Source organism: Rhipicephalus sanguineus, chromosome 5 (assembly GCF_013339695.2).
Source record: "Rhipicephalus sanguineus isolate Rsan-2018 chromosome 5, BIME_Rsan_1.4, whole genome shotgun sequence".
NCBI lineage: Eukaryota > Metazoa > Arthropoda > Arachnida > Ixodida > Ixodidae > Rhipicephalus > Rhipicephalus sanguineus.
The window spans coordinates 143261054-143283304 of NC_051180.1; the positions used below are offsets into that span (position 1 = coordinate 143261054).

At 45.6% G+C, this 22251-nt stretch overlaps 1 protein-coding gene across 4 annotated transcripts in view; it reads left to right on the forward strand.

The window, feature by feature from the left end:
- The window catches only part of LOC119394292 (homeobox protein Hox-A1), a 166536-nt gene that overhangs the window by 103810 nt on the left and 40475 nt on the right, over positions 1-22251 (forward strand). Inside the window, exon 2 of one of the 4 annotated variants that reach the window (XM_049415737.1) lies at positions 5704-10404. The exons of 2 other annotated variants lie outside the window; for them this stretch is intronic. In XM_049415737.1, the coding sequence (XP_049271694.1) occupies positions 5704-6050 (347 nt within the window). In that variant the 3' untranslated portion in view covers positions 6051-10404. The remainder of the gene's footprint in view (positions 1-5703; positions 10405-22251) is intronic. One more of the 4 variants, XM_037661573.2, reaches the window with a different exon arrangement.

Consider the following 22251-nt stretch of genomic DNA (forward strand, 5'->3'; position numbering starts at 1 on the left):
CGTGATTCCGTTTGTGTGCGTGTCGAAAGACGGGCTGCGGCTGCTGCATGCGACGGTGTTAATTCCCGATAGCCCCGTGTTTTCCTCGTTCGGTAGTGGGCCCTTGCGCGGGTTGCAAATCACACGCGTCTAGCCCGCACTTCCGTTGCATGCTGTGTATATAGCGTGACGTCGTGATGGCGCAAGGAGTTAAAATATAGCTGCGTGTTTCCTGCACAATGTTTGTCGTATTTGCCGATGTATGGGCACCTTGCACTGAAGCTTTCCACGGTTAACTGTAATACTAAACAATCACGAATGCTTGCAGCTTCAAAGTAACACATGTCGCACATACGTGAGGAAGGGAGCAGACGTCTTCGGTGTACGGCCGCCGATTTGTCAGTAATTGTTGCCACCAACCGACGCCATCATTCGAGGCATCGCCCAGACAGATACCGACGCTTGCGAACGAGCTCCTTCGCATTTTCCATGGAAATCGCTGAACTTCGCAGTGCCCTCAACGCGCGAAGTGACGCCGTTGTCCTAGCGATGAAATATCGACGCGTTTCTTTTGACCGCGTGACGTGAAATACTCGGAACAGGTGGCAGTGTTGCTCATAAATACATAGTCCCTATAGTATACGCAGAGACAAATTACCAAAACGATTATACAGGCCCATGGCTCCGGAAGAACGTATATGAGCGAGAAAAAAAGTTTTTAGAAAGTCGTTTGAATGAATAACTGTTGCAGCATACTTCGTGGTAGCATGCACGAAAGGTCCCTTTGTTTGCTGCACCAGACAGGCTGAGTCGTAAAGCTGCAACTCCGATGACCTATTCACAACGCATACCAGGACACCCCGTAATATGGCCGTATTGGTACGTCATGTATTTCAAGCGCTACACAAAAAACAACACCGGTGTCGGGTTTAGTCATTAAAGCCCCGTAGAGCTGAAATAACTGGGCGGGTCCTTGTGAGAATATGGGGCTTAAGTCGCATTCCTGTCATCAATAAGGTAATTGAGAAATCTGCGCGCATGGTATACAATCAACGCCTCTATGTGGCGTTCATATAGATTGTGAAAAGGCGTTTGATTTCGTAGGAATGCCAGTTAAGTCACGGAGGACCAGCGTAGTAAGTGAATGTAGTAAGCATGTATATGTGTGAATATCTTATATATCAACGCGAATACTCTACTGCTAAATTAATTCTCCGCTTCAAAAACGAAAAATTTCAGATCACCAAATAGGTCAGGCTGGGAGAGACAGTCGCTCCAATGCCATTGACTAAACTGTAAAATGGCTAACGCTATATTTGAAAGGAAGGAATAATGATCAACGGTGAATATTTCAGCAACACGCACCTTTCAGATGATATCGCCATTTCAATAACACTGGCGATTACTGACGCCCAATCGATGAATAATTGGAGGTCTTAATCGGCGCTGTCTAAGGGTAGCTGTAAGTATATTCGTTTGCTGGAGATTAAAATGTTAATTTAAAATGTTAACTGTTCAATAGCCTGGTAAAAGTATATACGAAGATATTAATTTAGATTTTAAGCCTTGCAAGAACAAGAAGTGTGCGCGCATGTTGTATATCAAGAACGCAGGATCAGAGGGCGGAAGAGAAACTTTATTGAGCTGCTCGTAGTTACAGAGCCTCGAGCAGACTAGTACATTGATATAATGTATACTAATTAAACGTTCTGAAACTTTGAGATAAAGCTGACAGGAACGAGGTGCTTCGCATCAGCTGATAGGAATTACGTAACTTGAGCTAAAGAGGAAAGTGGTGTACGGATATCCTAGCCATGCACGACATGCTGAGATAGGAAGTATTTTAGGGCCATGCAATCAATCCGTACGGCCGATAACCCGGTGGAGCCTTAGGGGCACATAGTCGATAAAAGAACAAGATTACCAAGTGCGTTTAAACAAGCAAATTTGCAGCCGTACAACTCAGACGGCTAATGCAAGTAAGGATCAAATTTAGATCGCAAATAAAAAATTTTGTGTCGTGGATATAACACGGCCTTACACGATGGCGTTGCTGTATAAGCGAGCAATTAGTCTCACTTAGCCTCTGAACATTCTATGAATGTTAAGAAAACTGGAGTACAAACGAATGATACATAATGTGAATAGAATTTACAGATTATGCCTTTACTACGTGTTATATAGTTCTGAGTTGAACATTTATACCGTTTTGTTTGTATTCGGGATCTTATTCTGCGCTGATGTTTGTGGTATACCTAGAAAATCTAACATAGTCCATTGTCGGCAACCCCGAATTACCTAAAGCGTATTGTTCAAATGTTCGCAGCAACGACAACGGACGTAATGCGATAGCATGGGAGTGAGATGCTTCTCTAATTTACGGCTTAAAAAAAAAAGAACTTGTTAGGTTAAAACACGATATGAGGTAGTAATATTTCTTTAAAATGTAAAAAGTATAGTGTTTCCTGCCACGCCTAGCAGCAGATATTTCATTGTTTTAAAACACAAATACATCGACCGGCTAAAACACAAATACATCGAATGGCGGCTTCTCGGAAAGTCCGACCTCGTTCTGTGAAACGACACTTCCTTTGATGCCACTATTCCAAGGAACGCGAAAAACAAAGCATTGTGTAGTTTCCACAATGGAGGATGTTTCGCGCACAAAAGTGTATTTTGTAAAACCAATTTTGTGATGGTGGTAGTTTTTATTTCTTTATTTTCTTTCTTTCGGTTGGAAAATCTTCATTCTTCGTACGTAGGCAAAGCGGAAATGGTGATCAACACATGTTGGTAATAAGATTCCACGAAGAAGCTTATTTTTCCATTTTCTAGGAGTCGTCAAAGAAAAACGTTGGATATTGTTCTACTTATCTTTAGAGACGAACTTTATATCGTCTGTGTTTCCAGCAATTCTGGCTTTGTACAAGTACATGTGCGTCATTACAAGATATTAAAGCAAACTACGTGCTAGCACTGGAGTCGCAGAAAATTCCACGAAGTATAAGCTAGCTAACCAAGTCGGTTAGAAAAGAAACAGCAATACGACATATGCTTGTGGAGCGTACGAAGGTGTTGCTTCTAAAAATGAGCTAACAAGTCATATAGCTAGTGGAAAAGGGAAGGATAACACATCGGGCTTTGCCACGAAGGCTCGAAATAAAACGTTTCATCCGCTAACTACTTCTCGGAAAGAAAGTGCATGCTCTCAGGCTCAAAGATATATACGTTAACCGGGCACGTGTGTTCAATGGTATTTTTAAGGAAAGCAATGGCTTTTAACTATTATCGCGTTATTTCTAGAATAAAAAGCGCGCCACTGATGCGACCTTCAAAGAATTCTGCTGTCGCAGTAATTGGGTTTGTAGGTTCAGTATAATTGTTGAAGTTGGCTGGTTCTTTTTTTTTTTTTTTCAGTGGTGATACCTATGACCTTTTTACTGAAATATTTTCATATTGAAGCGGCTTAACTAAGCGACGTGTATATCCTACTCCGTATGTAACCGTACATGCCTAAGATTAACAAATTCAATGTCGGATTGCTCCTTAAAATTAAATTTTTCTTGACTTCATTTATTCTTATGTCGTTACATGTTGGATATAGCTTATGCTTATTCCTTTATTTTTTCGGCAAGAAGAAAGTTGCAAGCTCTAACAGGAAGCTTTCCTCTGTCCAGTTGTCCACTTCCAATACCGTATACGCCAGCGTGTATTCATCTGTATACCATATTCAATAATTCACTTCAAAAGCAGTTCACCTATCGCCCAGCGCCAAATATTTTGTAATAAATCTGCTTTTATTAAGCACTTTTGTTGCCACTTGCTTTGTTTCTATTTTTACCTGTCTTTCTCCACTTAAACAACTTAACACTTTCTTTACCATTGTTTTCTACACTATTATGTATGGCAGTAGCGCTTGATAACATCATTGCAAAGCACTTCTCTGATTTCTTCCTAATATTATTTGGTTCGCTTTGCTGATGTTCACTCTGTATATCACTTAAGCTAATTATTTTAACGTCCTCTAACCTCGACATCTGCTTTCTCTGTTATGGCTGAAAGTCGTATCTGCAGTACACATACTTTTATGTTCACAACGCTGTCACGCAAGTCACGGGATAGTCGCCGTTATACTATTCGCATCGACAGTGATAACGACAACAGCCAGCTTAATGCTGTGACCCCTTTTTTTTTGATAACTTGTACAGGTTCTAGTTAAAAAAAAAAAAAAAAAACTCACAGGGTCCCTTATACGACAAAGAGTGCTTAACAGCGCAAACGAAGGGGATAGAAGAGACGAGACAGAGCGCTGAACTGGGTTGGCAGTTCAGCGCTCTGTCTCGTCTCTTCTATATCCCCTCCGGTCGTTTGCGCTGTTAAGCACTCTTTGTCATGTTATACCAACACGCCCAATCCTACTGTCTCTTAAGTCCCTTATACATTCGCCTGAGATGACTCGAAGGCGAAAACCATATTCTTTTTCTTCTCAGTTGTCGTTTTGAGTCTGTGTGTATTTAACAATGTAGCTGTCTGGGCTAGTTGGTTGTGCACACTTGAAATAAACAGCGCAAAAAACGCACGCAATGGTAAGGATGGCTTCATGGCACTGCACGTCAGCACGTGTGGGTGCACGCCGCAGTTTCAAGGGACCACTGTTGTGGATAGGAACAAGGATGAGCAAGCACCAGTAATAAGTGAGGCTACGCAGATGACGCGAAAAAATCACGGTTGCATTAGCAAGCCATCGGTTTTGCTGACAGAGAGCTGGTTTTTTTTTCTTTTTTTTTTAGAATGCGGGGGTGGGCGCAGCCGGCTGCTGTGACTGTTAGTTTTTAGCCCGGTTTCTATATTGCTTTTTCTTGTTATGTTCCGTTTTCTGCATTGAACTTTCCCTGCAAGCACTTATAAGTTGCTTTCTTGTCAATAAAAATTCAGTTGGAAGACAGCGCTTGTCTTGTGTGTCTCCTTTCCGTCGCCGTGTCCGTTTTTTGCGCTGTTTATTTCAAGTACGGTGTGTATTGTTTGAAAGAGCTAATGTTAAGCGCACAGACGTTCCTTTCATTGCGGCGCGGTTGACGTGTCCACCTAGAAACGAAGCCACGCTAGCAATTGAAAAGGCGTTGCGAACGGGACCCAATTACTCTACCGCGTTGTACTCTTGAAGGCGAAGCTCAAGCATCCTCGAAGTTTTCGCGCTGCCTCCGTGATCAACCCACCTTTGACCCAGGCCCGTAGCCAGGAATATTTTTCGGGGGGGGGGGGGGGGGGGGGGGGGGCCCACTTGCAGAAAACCTTGACTTTTTGAGAAAACACCTATTTTTATTATTTATTTTTGGTAAAAACACATACATCACCAACATTTCGGGGGGGCCGCCCCCCCCCCCCCCCCCCCTGGCTACGGGCCTGCTTGACCAAGTAACCATGTCATGCGATGACATCGTCAGGTGACGTCGCATTATGGGACGTCATAGTGACGTCATGATCACATTTTTGCTATCTGTGCCGTCAGGATGACGTCTTGTGGTGGCGTCATCACTCGGTGATTTTTTGCACCACTCGTGCTCGCGCCTTCGCCGCCTCCGGCGGTCGATCTTCGCGTTTGATTAGGCATCTAAGGCTTTCGCCTAAAATAGAGCATTATGGCGATGGTGGTTATGTCTATAAGAGAGATCGTCCTCGTCACTCTTGTGTTGACCGTGGACCCTGATCTTTTTCTCGTTTCAGTGCCCAAGCACGAGTACGGCGGCTTTGGCGCGACCGGCGCCGGCGGTCCGTGCGGTCCCAATGGCACGGGCCGCACCAACTTCACCACCAAGCAGCTGACGGAGCTGGAGAAGGAGTTCCACTTCAACAAGTACCTGACGCGCGCGCGGCGCATCGAGATCGCCACAGCGCTGCAGCTGAACGAGACGCAGGTGAAGATCTGGTTCCAGAACCGCCGCATGAAGCAGAAGAAGCGCATGAAAGAGGGCCTCATCCCGCCAGAGTCCTCGCCGCCCGACGCATCGGCCGGCACCCTCTCGCCGGGAAAGCTGTCGCCGCCGTCGCCCCAGCAGAAGGACAGCCAGTGAGGAGCGCCCCACAGCGTGCGGCCAAAGCTGCCTACATGCGGCGACATGGGCCAGAACCCTTCTTCCACGAGCTGTGTCAGCCCACGGCCGCTACGCGTTAAATCCCCCCCTTGAACCCCCAGGCGCACCACCACCGATTTCGCCCTCTCTCACTCACGTGTTCGTGGCCGTTCGACCTGGCTCACCAATTTCCGTGTAGCATCTCCGCACTATCTGCGCACTTTGAGTCTAGTGCAGCACAGGTGCTACGCGGTTGCGACACCAGTGCAACGCCAGTGCAGCTCCCGTGTATGTCAATAGGAATATAGGCGCTCTGGTGCTGCTCTCGTGCGGCTTCAGAGCTCTACTGGTACTGCCTCGGCTCTTTCGCTTCCGGCATGGCGAATACGTGTCGCTTCTGAAATTAATAAGGCCGGAGCCGAATGGAAAAGCTAATGAAACAAACGACGGGCTGTTCCTGTGCCGCCTTCGTGCAACTTGAGAGCTGCACACGGCGCTGCATCTACTCTTCCACTTCTGGCGTGACGAATGCTAGTCGAACTTAAAGTAATTATATGTCAGCCAAATAATCGGAACAGCTGGTCAAATGTTATCCAAATAATCAAGATTTGGGCGAAATTTGACGTCTCAGACGTCCCAGAATCGGTCCCTGAATCGCGCATCGAACTTCAGCTTCGTTTTCGAAGCGCTTAGCTCGTGAAAAGCGACAACCACTGATCACCAGTTAGGGTTTGTACAAAATTAATTAGCAGAATTTTGCGTGGTTCATTTCGAAATCCCACGCCGAAGTGGAAGTGAGCGTAGCTTGTTCTGGGTGAACTCGGCGCGAACAGTTTTTTCGCTCCCTCTCCTTCCTTCACTGACATCGTACTGTAGTTTCAATGATAAGTACAGTCATGCGACAGAATGAAAGCAGTACTATCTGTGTATGTTTCTTAAATGGGGCGTTATGTGTCGAACTGCAACAGTTGAGCCGCTTTAGAAATTAGCTATTTCTTCAGTTGTCTTAGTGGCTCCAGTAATCCGAGCATTTGCGAAATATTCCGAGTGCGAACGCTCAAGACGCATAAATCAAATTCACTATCGCAGTAACTTTCAAAAAAACAAAACAAAAAAAGAAGCCGAGTAAACCGTTTATTTGTGCGTCGAGAACAGACATCGCATTACACAAGACAACACGAAAGCAACGTTATCCTTTAGAGCTGTGGCATTTCACATGCCGTGGTATCATGCTCAAGTGTGACTGCTAACAATCCACCCGTCTCAACTACAAAGCTTTGTGGCGCGCGTTTGCTACAGTGGCGCCATCAGTAGCTCAAGTAACGCCGCGAAGTGAACGCGCCAACGAGGGCATGCACGCATGCAGGGAAACCTTAGCTGTCAGAAATGTAAGCAACTACTGAAGCAAAACTGGCGAATGCATGGGAACAGTTCGCCTGTGTGGGGGCACCGCAGTCTTGTATCACGTCCCCCCCTGCCTTTATCCCTGACTTTCTTACCACTATTTTCTTTCTTTCGTCGCTAGAGACCAGTTTGATTCGCGAAAGCCCCGCATCCAATCGCTCTTGACAGCCATCGCTTGCGGGTGAATTCGCGTAGGTCGAAGAGAGAGGCGAGACGCGACGAGCGTGCGCTTTCCAACGCCTCTTCGCAAGGATGCTGTAGCAAGCCTGATCACATATAAGCAAAACAGCGCAAAAAAGAAAAACCTTGTCTCAGGGACGTGTCTGTATGCATGCCCTCTTGACGCATAGTCCAATTTGATGTCGGCTTATTGGAAAACAAGGGCTGGTTCCACTCCTCTTGGAATGACATCGAACCCACGACCCTAACAGCGTGGTGGGTGCTTAACTATATGAAAGAGAATGAGAGGAAGAATGAGAGAGAGAGAGAGAGAAGGTGCTATCGTGGTGGTGCGCCTATCCGCGAAGGCCGTCTGCACAGCATCCCGTGCGCAGCAGCAGCTAAGCGCGCGCGGCTTCAAGGGAAAGAAGCAAACCACGAGAAGGCCCATACAAGCCCCAAGACTGAGGCGCTCATCCGAGCGGCCGCATTGTTGTTCTTATTTTTTTTTCCTTCGCTCATCAAAGTGCAATGTCTCTTCTTCGTCGCTCTCGGCATTGGAGGGGACGAAGAAGATTATAACAAAACTGCCCGCTGCACTCCCCATTTTATCCCTCACCCCGCTCGTGCATCCCTACTCCCCCATTCCTCCCCACCAACCCTAACGGACTATAAGTGAACAGCCGGCAACGGGACACCGCCCCACAAAGAGCACAGCTCGACGAATCGACGACGAACTGACTTGTGTCGCCCGTGTGTGCAGTGTGTCCCAAGGACCTCCGACGAAAAGAGAGCGCGCGCACACACGCATGGACTCTCCGCAGTGATGGTGAATAAGCGTGTGCGCATACTGTGATCCATTCGAACATTCTTACTTTTATTTTTTCTCGCAAGCATGTAGTATGGCTGCGTCTTTTTCGTTTCTCCGATGCTTCTTCCACGAGACATTTTTCTTTTTCCTCCATCTTCTTCTGGTGTCTTTCTATGCCGGGACCATCTTGTTCATTTCTTTTTCTGCTACATATGGCCCGGCTGATGTCGTTATTCAGGAAGTGTTGCTCTTTTTATTTCCGCGTCCCCGGGACGTCGTACCCTTGTACATTGCGCCGCCATCTTTATTTTGTGACATACCGTTGTTGTTATTATTTTATTTTCGCTCTGTTCCTTTATTTTCTCCGTGCACGTCGGGGGCAGAACCAGTGTCTTCTATACACAGTGTCTATACTATAATATACAACATGGCGGACGCTTTGTCGTCGCCATATTGAACAGGGTATCTACATTCAACGCGCCACGTACGGTTCGCCCGCGAAAATGTGAATACGCGGCGCGAGTTCTTGCGACTATATGTCTCAGCTGCGACATTTTTGTGTCCCAATTCACAAGCGACTCAGTTATTCCAGGTATAGACCTCCCGCGCGACATCGGCGACCAAGTCACAAACGGTTATACTTACGCACTAGCGGCACCTGCAACCTCGTTAAGTGAGATGTAAATGGCCAGGCGTGCAACGATAGCGGTCCTCCTCGTGCAGCTGTTTCGGAGCTGCGCGATCTTCTTGTCATCTAATTCTGATCACCTGATCGAAACATATTGTCGTTCTCTTTTTCTTTTAATAAACACGTAGGAAGCATCATACTACAAAAATCGTTACCTGTTAGCAAACTAAACACCGACGAAACTGTATTATGTCAGTTCGGTGCAGAAGCGAATTGTGGATTTGTTCTACGTGATAAACTGAAACAGGGTTTTGCTTAGAGATTCTTGTAAAAAAAAAAAATTACCCGAATGGTCGATGTGCCTCAGACACTTTCCTGTGCTTATCGCTGAGGTACACATACGCAGTAACCTGCACTTTTACAGGCCACAGTTGCCCTGGGGTCAGTAATAGTGTTGCACTCGTCGCCAATAGAACGCGATGGAGCTAGCTGTCGTTGCACGTGCCTGGTCTCGTCATCCGCTCTGTTTTCGCACATCCGCCGAATAGGCAGCTACGTGGCTGTGGATCTATGCTCCATTATATTTATTAGCGCTTTAGCTCGCATTAAGTACGAATCTTATATTTTCAGAGGTACTTTATACACCGTTCACGTGACTGAGTTCTGCGATTGGTGCTCAAGGCCGGATCAACGCAAAAGATAATCTTAAGACAGGGTGTGGTTAGTCCGACGAAAATGGATTTGCCTTGGTACTTCCTATTACGATACGCAAGGGCCAGGCCGATATTTATGGCTTTTCACGAGAGTGGGGAAATGGTCACGCACAGGACGTCGTCATCGCTGTTGTCGTCAATAAAAAAGGAAAGCTTGAGGGTTGCCGCGAAAAGCTTTGCATTCCTCGCCCGATTAACGTGCATATTAAACACAGCTCTTTGTTCTTTTTTTTTTTTTTGTGCAGATATGAGATCACTGACTGCGTCTTACTTAATAAATAGCGCGGGTGTCTCAGGAACAGGGAAGTTTGAGGCTAGGTATCGGGACTTTCTTTTTCCGTGTAGTTAAATAGTGGAATTGAGTCGAGGGCCCTTTTTCCATGCGTCACAGGAGTTCGAGCGTTGCATCGTATGTTCTAATTTTCCGCGATCGAAATTTGTAGTTGCAGCTTGCAAATAATTTGTCGTCGCTGCAAAACACTGCGTCGCAGAATGTGGCAGCCACTTAGATTCAAGCAGATCCCTCTAGGAAGCTGCAGTAGTAGGCGTACCGACGATTCAATCGTTATATCTGGACTCTCGTCATCTTGAAGTCTCTCGCCGGCAATTAACAGCATTACGTCCTCTGCATCAGCGCAGGTAATATAACCGAATAAGTCTACATTAGAAGAAATGTTTGCCTCAGAAGCGCACGTTTTGCGAGATGAATTTAGCCTTTGGAGCCCACGTTTAACCTTTATTATAAGACTAACAAAGATCCCACCTAACCATTTCGCCGCAGATGTATAGCGACACGACACTCGGTGCACAATGTTACAGTGCTCAAATTTGGCGTTCCGAATTCGTTTTACACGTGCAGGAACGTCATCCAATTTCTGTAGATAATAAGAAAACAAAACAACGCCTACGAGGACAGAGTATGCATAGTAAAGCCGCTCACAAAATTCGTTTGGTCCAGTGAGCGTTCCAGCAGGAAATGCGGCCACTCCTTCCTGTATTATTACTCTAAACGCCACCGATATAACAACACTCGATCCATTTGGCACGTATTGCGCAACAACTTTCGCTTCAACGCCCAAGCCTATTCGATTGTGCAGAGGCTGTCTTCAAGCGATGAGCTGATTTCTGTCTGCGCGTTAACAATTGCAGCGCCACAAACACAAGCATACAGGGTCATGAGAATTTGCCCCGCACGATAAGCGCCCGAATGAGGAGTTGGTGCTTCTTCGCGCTTGCGCGAAACCTTGACAGACATCGTTCCCGAGTTTGTTCAGCAGCTCGGTGTAAATAAGAGGCCCGTTAAACACGATCGCGCGGGCACTGAGGCCTTCGATCGCACGCGCATGCGCGTTATGGAAAGACTGGACAATAACGCACGCTGCAGGTTCGCATGCGCACACCACTGGATGTATACAGGGCAACACAAAACCAATCGGAGAAATCAGGGTCGTGGAGCATCGTTTAAGAGACCGTACTTGTTTTTTTCCTCTCGCTCTCTCTTTTAGATGCTCCACTTTAGATATATAAATAAATGAGTCTATAAATAAATATATATATATTATATATATATGAACGATTTCCCGAATTATGTACAGGTTTTAAGACGTCTTGTGTACAGTTTCTACACGCCTTCTACTGTAAGTAAAGCCTCGAGAGACTCCGTGGAGGCTGAGAGTGGCCGTGCAACATTCGGGCGTTGTTGGTGCTTACACCTTTATTTCACGGTCGCTTCAACTTTGCCAGCGCGCGGCATCAGCCTCTGCCGAGGCTCCACAATCTAACAGGGTATTCCGAATACGTATGCCTTACGTCTTCGTTGCTTCGGAAGTTGTCTTAAGCGATATTTGAAGAGGAACGAAGCAGCAGAAAAAAAAAATAAGGACGCCTGAGCTAAGGTCTATTTCCGCTTTTCGCATCGCATCGCCTTAGACAAATATAAATATCGCGCGCGGGGATGTTTCAGGTGTGTAATGGAAGCTCTGTGATGCACGCTTGTGCTGAAGCGCAGAGCGCGAAGCAGAGAAAAAAAAATTTGGTTGCGATGACGGCATTGTTGTTCCGTGTAAAATCTGCCTATCTCTCTCTCTCTACTTCTCTCGATAATTTTTTTTATAAATTGCTTTCTGCTCACCACTTGTCCCGTGCACTTTCTCGTTTTAACTTATTGTGTTTTGCGAGGAGGCGTTTGCGTTTCTGTAAACGATGACTGAATAAAAAAAAAGTAAGTCAGAAGATGAAGCGTGCCGTCCATGTGTACTTTATGTGAGAAGGCAGTGATTGTGCATAGCAAGCATGGCCTACTGATGTCTGCGCGTGCGCCACCGTTTTGTCTCTTATGTGCGGCGCTTAGAAATAATAGCCACTTGACGGGTGTCCACAATTTCACATACTTTGGATACACCTAAGCATATTACATTTATGTGTGTAATCTTGACAGTGAAATCTTACACAAAAGAGGAGGAGGAGGAGGATCTTCTGGGTTGTAGGAGGATCTATAGCCTTGCAAGATATGCATGCAGGCAATTTTATAAATGTTACAGACAAATACAATGCGCCGTCTGTATACTTACTCACATTATTGCCTGACCAGCCTATCAAGAGTTTTAAGGGTGCGAAATGAAGAGCATCTTGTATATCCATGGCGTGTACAGTATTTAAACAGTTTGACTCATCCGCGTCCTAGAAAACTGCATAAACACAAATGTGGCACACCAATCTGTGTGACGGTTTCGCTTCTTTTTTTCATTTATGCGTAAACTTGCGAGGCCCAGCCAAGAGAGGCCACTGCCTTACGCAGTGAGATGGCAGTTCGGGACCAATATACACCTCCTCGAAAAGCAAACCATGTTAAAACTATCTTGCAAATTATGTTCTGTTAAAAAACTAAAGTTCGTATCTGCCCGTTGACAAAAACTAGTATTTTCCTTTTCAAGGACGCCAAATGTGTGCTCTCAGATTAAACAACTGACACTGTCGGACGTCTGAGGACGCCGTAAAGACATTCCGCTACTGGGCACACTAATCGTTGACGTCATGACAATAAAACTATAGCGTGAATTGGCGACATCGCAGGAACAAACACCACACTTCGCAGTTATATGAGAGTCAGTGCGTTAGGATGGTTTGAAAGCTTCGGTTGATTTGTCACAAAAACATTAAAAAACAGTGCAACATGAACGCTCAGTCCTTGATGTATATCAGTAATATTGCGAAACATTCAAGACATCTCCCGCGCTAAAGGCTACGCTGCAGAGATGATTAAGGTCCACGACGCTACACATAGATGGCCGGTATACCTGGCAGACTGACAGTAGCGTATCATTCCAAGTACACATATAGAAGATTATGGAATCCGTAGAAGAATGCATCTCAAGGACATTCCTATTTCTTACACCCAGTAAGGCATATAGTCAGTCAGTCAAAGAACTTTATTTAAAAGTACTGTGAGGTATATAGTGGGACGGGCAAGAGGTTCCCGCCTACGTGACGGCCTGCAGGAGTTCTCGAGTCCTGGCAGCCCTGCTGGACAACCCAAAGTTGATCTTCAAGGGCAGAGCTGTGCAATATATATATATATATATATATATATATATATATATATATATAGTATTATATATGTATACAGTCCTATAGCGCGTGCGCAGGCTATCGCTATAGAGACTGCATCCCCAGCATTGTGTCTTCCCATAGTACGTGTTCCAGAATGGCTCTAGAACCACAGTTTTTTCATTTATCTATCTTGCATATGTCTGCCTAATGAGGCGTGAGATCACCGGTGGCGTACAGAGCGTGTAATATTTCATTGTATACATGCACAGATGTAATACCTTCATAGAAACTGTTTTGTTCTATGCATCAAACAATAACAAAGACCAACAAAAGAAGCCCCGCGAAATTGCAGTATGAAGTGCGCAGCACAGACATGTCATCCCACGCAAAAGTATGAAAACTACTGAACGAGCGAGCAGGCTTACTTTTTTTTTTTTTTTGCTGCCGAAATATGATAACGAGTTCTTGACCCGTGCACTGCGTTTGTCGAACAAGAGTGATTTGCAGTTATCTAAGAAATCATTTTTTTCCACCTGTGCTCTTCACCCACACACTTCCTGTCGACTGACAGAAATAAGGCCACAATTCACATACGTCAACGCATGGTCAGATACAATGACGTCGCTGCGCGAACTAAAACAAAAAAAAAACGAAATGTCTTAAAACGAATTAGAACTATTTACAATTTGTAGATCACTAACACGGACACCGACTGGCAACATTGAAAAAATACTTTTTGGACAACTTGATCACTAGATCACTAGACTGAGAATGAACTTGGAAAATGAAGTGCATATCCAACAATGTCAATCATTCAGACATCTTTAGCCGTCAGTAGTCGACGGTAGTCATAATTTAGCCATCGCTAAGCAACATTATAGCCACTACTAACGGGTGCTGCACTCTAAGAAAAAAACGAGTATTTTCACACCTTTTGAGGAGTTTTGACTTGCCACGTTTACGACTCTCTTTAGAGAGGCACTTTAACTCTTGTGGGTCACACGACCCTCCGAAGAGAGTACAATGACCCCCAAAGAGAGTTTACGTGCCTCTGTAAAGAGAGTCATATACGTGGCAAGTCAAAACTCCTCAAAAGGAGTGAAAATACTCGTTTTTTTTTAGAGTGATCGCATGCAATTAAAGAAGAGAAGTGTAGTCACGTGATCTAGTCAGATGCACTGCAATACTTCGCGTCCTCGGTATCAACCCGTATTTTTCGTTAGTAATCGAACATCGCATTCCTCGTTGCAGAACGCGGTTGGAACAGGGCAAAGAAGACACTGTCTTCAGAAAAATGCAGCGTAGGGGATGCTTTCATACGAGCAATAAGAAAGGCCTCTTTCTTCGCAAACAACATTTCTTTTTTCGAAACAAAATCCTTTGAACGAATGTTATGCAGCCACATCTTGCGGAAGCCGTGACGCTTTCCTCAGGTGTCATAAAAAAAATGGCCGCGTATCTGCTGCAAATGTCGTCGAAAGACGATAGTCTGCTGCCGGCCGTACTACATGAGTCCTCCTCCTCTATGTTGAATCGCCGCATCTGGCTCATAGCGTCGCATTTTCAGCACAGCCCAGAAACACTAGGGTCTTTAGAATTACGTAGCTATGTATTTCTAGTAAAATAACACATCACCTAACACTTACGTATTGATTTTGCACCTCAGATATGCATAATATTTGCTTTTTGATCGACAATGTTCACAAGTATGAACGCAGCTACCAGTGCAAGATGGCTGGGCGTTGAGCAAGTGCTAAACTTGGCCGGGTGGCTGAATTGTGTGACAGACAGACAGACCAAAATTTCTCCGTTTGAGTTCCCCAAGAAAGACTCGTCTTTAAAAAATCCCCGCCCAAGCACCCCAGTGTTTATGACGAGCAGGATCCACTGAAGTGCCTTCTGCTGTAGCCTTTCATTCTCCGTTACCACATTTAAGATGCGCATGATTCAAACTTTGCGTTTGGTGACGTTAGCTTAAAGGATACTAAGATCAAGTAAATGATTTTATGGGTAGCGATTCATGCTGCGGCGGTATCATCTCTAGCTATATATATGCTGACAAACCCCTAAGAGAAAGTAGCGCAAGCGCGGAGACCCTTCGAAGTATAGTGTATGCTAGCGTTCAATGGACAGGCGCATGAGTACCCTGACAGTGTCCTGTACCCCTTCTTTCTTTCTTTTAAACCTTCATCCCTTTCCCCCAGTGTAGGGTAGCAAAGCGGACGCGCGTCTGGTTAACCTCCCTGCCATAGGCGTGCGCACAGGGGGGGGGGGCGCCCCCCCTAATCATCTAAGAGGGGGGGGCGCTAAATCTGCCCCGTGCATTGACCCTTCTAGTCACCTAAGAGGGGGGCGGGGCGAAATTTGCCCCACACATGGTCTCAGTAGGAGGGGGGGGCGCTGCGATGAACCTTCGCCCCCCTAATGGGGAACCCTGCGCACGCCTATGCTCCCTGCCTTTCATTCATTTCCTTCCTCCTCCTCCTAGCATTACTTATTAATCATAGTTTCTGCGCACTCACGGACCTCCACACTTTCCTACCGAGCCATTTACAGATTTGCTGTAAAAAGTCAGCAGGCCTGCTGACACATTCAATGCTTGAACAGGTTGTGTGCGTAAACATCTAAACACTGGCCTCGCGGAGCAGCTCACGCATCCATATACGAGCATGGGCTGTGCGTGAGTGTGCTCAGCTGGAACGGGTGAAAACTCTCCTATTTGTGAGTGTATATTATTCGATTCAGAAAAAAAATCCAAGAACAGGAAATAAGCACAAGGACCCGTGCGGATTGACACAGACGCATCGGCCACGCGTATGCGCGTGGCGTCGTCGTTGCGAATTTTCCTGAATTTGAGGAAACGCACATTGCAAATAGGAAAGGAAAAAAAGAAGATTCACTCGGCAGGCGCGTGACTTTTGCGCTGCTGCGTGTGCCGCGCGCGTATCGTGCAGCAGCAGCGTATACAAAGTTAAGAAACTATAATAATGGTATCTTTGGTTTTACGGGCCAAAACCACTATAGGATTGCGAGGCACGCCGTATAGTGTAGGGCTCCGGAAATTTCGACCCTCTGAACATGCACTGACATCTCACATTACACGGGTCTATATAGCATTTCGCCGCCATCTTGCAATCTCCCGATCCTGTTCCAATGTATGGCATAGCATACCGATTGCGCCCCCCCCCCCCCCCGCCTGCCTTTCCTTCGCTGCTATTTCTTTCCATCGAAATGTGACCGCCGCGGCCGGGATCGAACCCGCGACTTTCGGGTCAGCAGCCGAGCACTGTAACCACAGTATCATCTAAGCGGACGAAAAGGTTGAGAAACTAACGGGCCGCTTTTATTTTGATGATCTGTATTGCGAAAGAGCCAACGATGTGATCTTTGACGATATGGTTTACAGGTGACGTTGGTGTCTTTACAGGCCCCGGCTACTCGTCTTGACATAACAAACAAAACTGTATGATCCAGGGCCATGGTCCAAGACAGCGAGAGAGCGTAGACTACTTTGTCCAAGTATTCTTTGCATGTGAAAGGTCGCTTGTCTATACAACGTTAAATCCGCTTTTAGTTTTCGCCTCGCAGTAGGTCTTTACGGGCCCGATGCTTATTCTTGTACTTATTCTGGCGTCCACGCTTACTGATGTCAATTTTCCATGTAGTTGCTACGTTGCTACCTAATAGTTTCTTAGTTATTATTTATTTTATTCATCTACAAAATTCCGGCAACGCGTTAGTGGTGCACATAAAAAGTCGACATAGTTTAATTACATTTCTATAATAAAATGCGAGGCACCGCCACGGTGGTCTAGTGGTTATGGCGCTCGACTGCTGACCTGAAGGTCGCGGGCTCGAATCCCAGCTGCGGCGGCTGCATTTTCGATGGAGGCGAAAATGGCTGAGGCCCGTGTACTTAGATTTAGGTGCACGTTAAAGAACCACGGGTGGTCGAGATTTCCGGAGCCCTCCACTATGGCGTCTATAGTCATATCGTGGTTTTGGGACGTTAAACCCCAGATAATATTATATAATAAAATGCGAAAACAGAACGCGGAATATAACAATAATAGCATACCACAACCCATTTAGCACAATATGCAAATGGCAAGCAGCTGAAAATTTGGTACAAAAATGTTCCAAAGCCGGGTGAATTTATGATTGTGAAAGGTTTACTCTGACTCAACAAAACAAGTATTAACAAAATAACAGACATTTCACCACCTATGCAGGTGGCATTCTCAGTATACTCTGGCGACACTGTTGCCAGTATACTGGCAACAGTACTGTACACTGGATTGTAAAAGGATTTAATTACAACTATGAAAAATTTATAACGCACGCGTCACAAGTTACAGCGATGATACAAAAAAAAAAACTGCTACCGGTTAAGTATGCTACGTATTCAGTGGTGTGATTGCATTTTTTACTTATTTTTAAAAAGAAGGAGCTAGCAATATTAGTGGTATTGGAGGAGTACTCTTGTACCTTATGCATGTGCTGACGACGTTTACAACGGTACGTTGGTACGGTATTTCACTTTATTAATTCCTCTTTGATTATAATACATGTCATCTAAAATTATTAATCGAAGTTTCCGTCTTCTGGATTGTAGCGTTGTCCATCCTAATGTAGATTTCATTTCCGAGATACTAGCTAATGGATTGTAATTATTACTTGGAAATAGGGTTGCCCCGTTTAGAACCTTTTTTGTTGTTTCTGCAAGACACTTTTGAGGCGAGTCCCAAATAACGCCAGCATATGTGGTCAAGCATTGATCTCACATAGGAAGTAAAGAGTCTACTTTACCTATTTTATTGTACAATTAAAACTTCTGCGAATAAAACAACCATTTTTGGCTAGCCTTTAATACCATGGGGTCTATATGCCTGTTCCAGCGCAATGATTCCGCTGAGAGAATTCCCAAATATTTACATTCCGGGACTTTTCGGACTGCTACGCCGCCCTGTCTGCGTTTCGTTAAAGGGCCCCTCACAAATTGCACTTATCTAGACAGTTGCATGTACGCCGCGGAAATGCTATCGAGTGTCGGCTCTTCAGGAAGTGTACGCCGCCCTGTCTGCGTTTTCGTTAAGTGTCGACCACTTGCTGGAAGAGCAGACGCCAGCCCTGGGCCCGTTGGCTTGCCCGCAATCATCATGTCGTGGAGGTGACCGAGAGCGCCGACAAAACGCCCACGGCCGCTTAAAAACAAAGGTTGGGGAACCCTGCGCACGCCTATGCTCCCTGCCTTTATTCATTCATTCCTCCTCCTCCTAGCATTACTTATTAATCATAGTTTCTGCGCACTCACGGACTCCACACTTTCCTACCGAGCCATTTAAAGATTTGCTGTAAAAAGTCAGCAGGCCTGCTGACACATTCAATGCTTGAACAGTTGTGTGCGTAAACATCTAAACACTGGCCTCGCGGAGCAGCTCACGCATCCATATACGAGCATGGGCTGTGCGTGAGTGTGCTCAGCTGGAAGGTGTGAAAACTCTCCTATTTGTGAGTGTATTATTCGATTCAGAAAAAAAAATCCAAGAACAGGAAATAAGCACAAGGACCCGTGCGGATTGACACAGACGCATCGGCACGCGTATGCGCGTGGCGTCGTCGTTGCGAATTTTCCTGAATTTGAGGAAACGCACATTGCAAATAGGAAAGGAAAAAAAAGAAGATTCACTCGGCAGGCGCGTGACTTTTGCGCTGCTGCGTGTGCCGCGCGCGTATCGTGCAGCAGCAGCGTATACAAAGTTAAGAAACTATACTAATGGTATCTTTGGTTTTACGGGCCAAACCACTATAGGATTGCGAGGCACGCCGTTATAGTGTAGGGCTCCGGAAATTACGACCCTCTGAACATGCACTGACATCTCACCATACACGGGTCTATATAGCATTTCGCCGCCATCTTGCAATCTCCCGATCCTGTTCCAAGTATGGCCCTAGCATACCGATTGAGCCCCCCCCCCCCCCCGCCTGCCTTTCCTTCGCTGCTATTTCCTTTCCATCGAAATGTGACCGCCGCGGCGGGATCGAACCCGCGACTTTCGGGTCAGCAGCCGAGCACTGTAACCACAGTATCATCTAAGCGGACGAAAAGGTGAGAAAACTAACGGGCCGCTTTATTTTGATGATCTGTATTGCGAAGAGCCAACGATGTGATCTTTGACGATATCTGGTTTACAGTTGACGTTGGTGTCTTTACCGGCCCCGGTACTCGTCTGGACATAACAACAAAACTGTATGATCCAGGGCCATGGTCCAAGACAGCGAGAGAGCGTAGACTACTTTGTCCAAGTATTCTTTGCATGTGAAATGGTCGCTTGTCTATACAACGTTAAATCCGCTTTTAGTTTTCGCCTCGCAGTAGGTCTTTACGGGCCCGATGCTTATTCTTGTACTTATTCTGGCGTCCACGCTTACTGATGTCAATTTTCACATGTAGTTGCTACGTTGTACCTAATAGTTTCTTAGTTCTTATTTATTTTATTCATCTACAAAATTCCGGCAACGCGTTAGTGGTGCAACATAAAAAGTCGACATAGTTTAATTACATTTCTATAATAAAAGCGAGGCACCGCCACGGTGGTCTAGTGGTTATGGCGCTCGACTGCTGACCTGAAGGTCGCGGGCTCGAATCCCAGCTGCGGCCGGCTGCATTTTCGATGGAGGCGAAATGGCTGAGGCCCGTGTACTTAGATTAGGTGCACGTTAAAGAACCACGGGTGGTCGAGGATTTCCGGAGCCCTCCACTATGGCGTTCTATAGTCATATCGTGGTTTTGGACGTTAAACCCAGATAATATTATATAATAAATGCGGAAAACAGAACGCGGAATATAACAATAATAGCATACCACAACCCATTTAGCACAATATGCAAATGGCAAGCAGCTGAAAATTTGGTACAAAAATGTTCCAAAGCCGGGTGAATTTATGATTGTGAAAGGTTTACTCTGACTCAACAAAACAAGTATTAACAAAATAACAGACATTTCACCACCTATGCAGGTGGCATTCTCAGTATACTCTGGCGACACTGTTGCCAGTATACTGGCAACAGTACTGTACACTGGATTGTAAAAGGATTTAATTACAACTATGAAAATTTATAACGCACGCGTCACAAGTTACAGCGATGATACAAAAAAAAACTGCTACCGGTTAAGTATGCTACGTATTCAGTGGTGTGATTGCATTTTTTTACTTATTTTTAAAAAGAAGGAGCTAGCAATATTAGTGGTATTGGGGAGTACTCTTGTACCTTATGCATGTGCTGACGACGTTTACAACGGTACGTTGGTACCAATAGGTATTTCACTTTATTAATTCCTCTTTGATTATAATACATGCCATCTAAAATTATTAATCGAAGTTTCCGTCTTCTGGATTGTAGCGTTGTCCATCCTAATGTAGATTTCATTTCCGAAATACTAGCTAATGGATTGTAATTATTACTTGGAAATAGGGTTGCCCCGTTTAGAACCTTTTTTGTTGTTTCTGCAAGACACTTTTGAGGCGAGTCCCAAATAACGCCAGCATATGTGGTCAAGCATTGATCTCACATAGGAAGTAAAGAGTCTACTTTACCTATTTTATTGTACAATTAAAACTTCTGCGAATAAAACAACCATTTTTGGCTAGCCTTTAATACCATGGGGTCTATATGCCTGTTCCAGCGCAATGATTCCGCTGAGAGAATTCCCAAATATTTACATTCCGGGACTTTTCGGACTGCTACGCCAAACAAATTGCACTTATCTAGACAGTGCATGTATGCTATCGAGTGTCGGCTCTTCAGGAAGTGTACGCCGCCCTGTCTGCGTTTTCGTTAAGTGTCGACCACTTGCTGGAAGATGGGCCCGTTGGCTTGCCCGCAATCATCATGTCGTGGAGGTGACCGAGAGCTTTTGGTGGCCTGTGTTATCTACGTATTTACAGGTCACTCTACACGCGGGAAATCACACATTTGATAAAAATCCAAACAGCTGCAGTGACATGGTTGACAGGTCATATTCTGTGCGTTTCACCAAGTGAGGCAAATTTTCCGGTGGTGTTCTTTACTTTCGTTATGTGCAAGAATGAGCTATACGAGCGTAATGCATAGAACATTACAGTTTCTGGGATTTTACGTGCCAAAAACATGGAATGAGTTTGAGACACTGCGTACGGTGGGATGTTCTGGACTATAGCTTTGATCACCTGGGATCCCTCAACCTGTAATTAAAGCACGCGAGCATTCTCATGTCTTGCCGCAACTGTACACATCATATTCTCACATCCCCCCCCCCTTCTGCTGAAGTTACGACACCTACTTGTTAATTTCGTACGGATTTGCTTCGTTGCACTGTGCTAAACAGCGGTGCATGACATGTCTTTCTTCTTTTCAGAAATAAGAAATAAGAAGCATAAATACTGCACGCTTTGGAGGCCTCGACAAAGCGCCAGCTTCGTGGATACTCCGGAAAACATTTTTTAGTCGGGCAACAAGAAAACGAAGGGAGAGCTCCAGCAGAGCGGCACGGGAGCTACGCAGAGATGGCGGCAGTTTATTGGTGCAGCGCCCAGGTTGCTCAAGATATAATGCGTCCCAACGGCCAACAAATCGGGCACCTTGCCCGCGACCCTCCCTGAAGCCGAGCGCACGTCGCTTGGCGGCGTGCACAGAAATAGGGCGTCCTCGCTCGTTGGCTTGGCTATCACGCCTCGCTACGCGTTGCGGAAAACAAAGATTGCAAAAAGCAAGAAACAAACAGGCTTAGAGATGCCGCGGCAAGCCGAAGCCCACCAACGTCGATGCGCACAATCACGACGGCGAATCTCTTTTTCCCCTTCGCCGATTATCCGCATTCCCAAACGCTCCCAGCACGAAGCATGCACCCCCGCGGCTGCCATGCATGGGTTCCGGGCCGAACTTGTTCAATCGCAC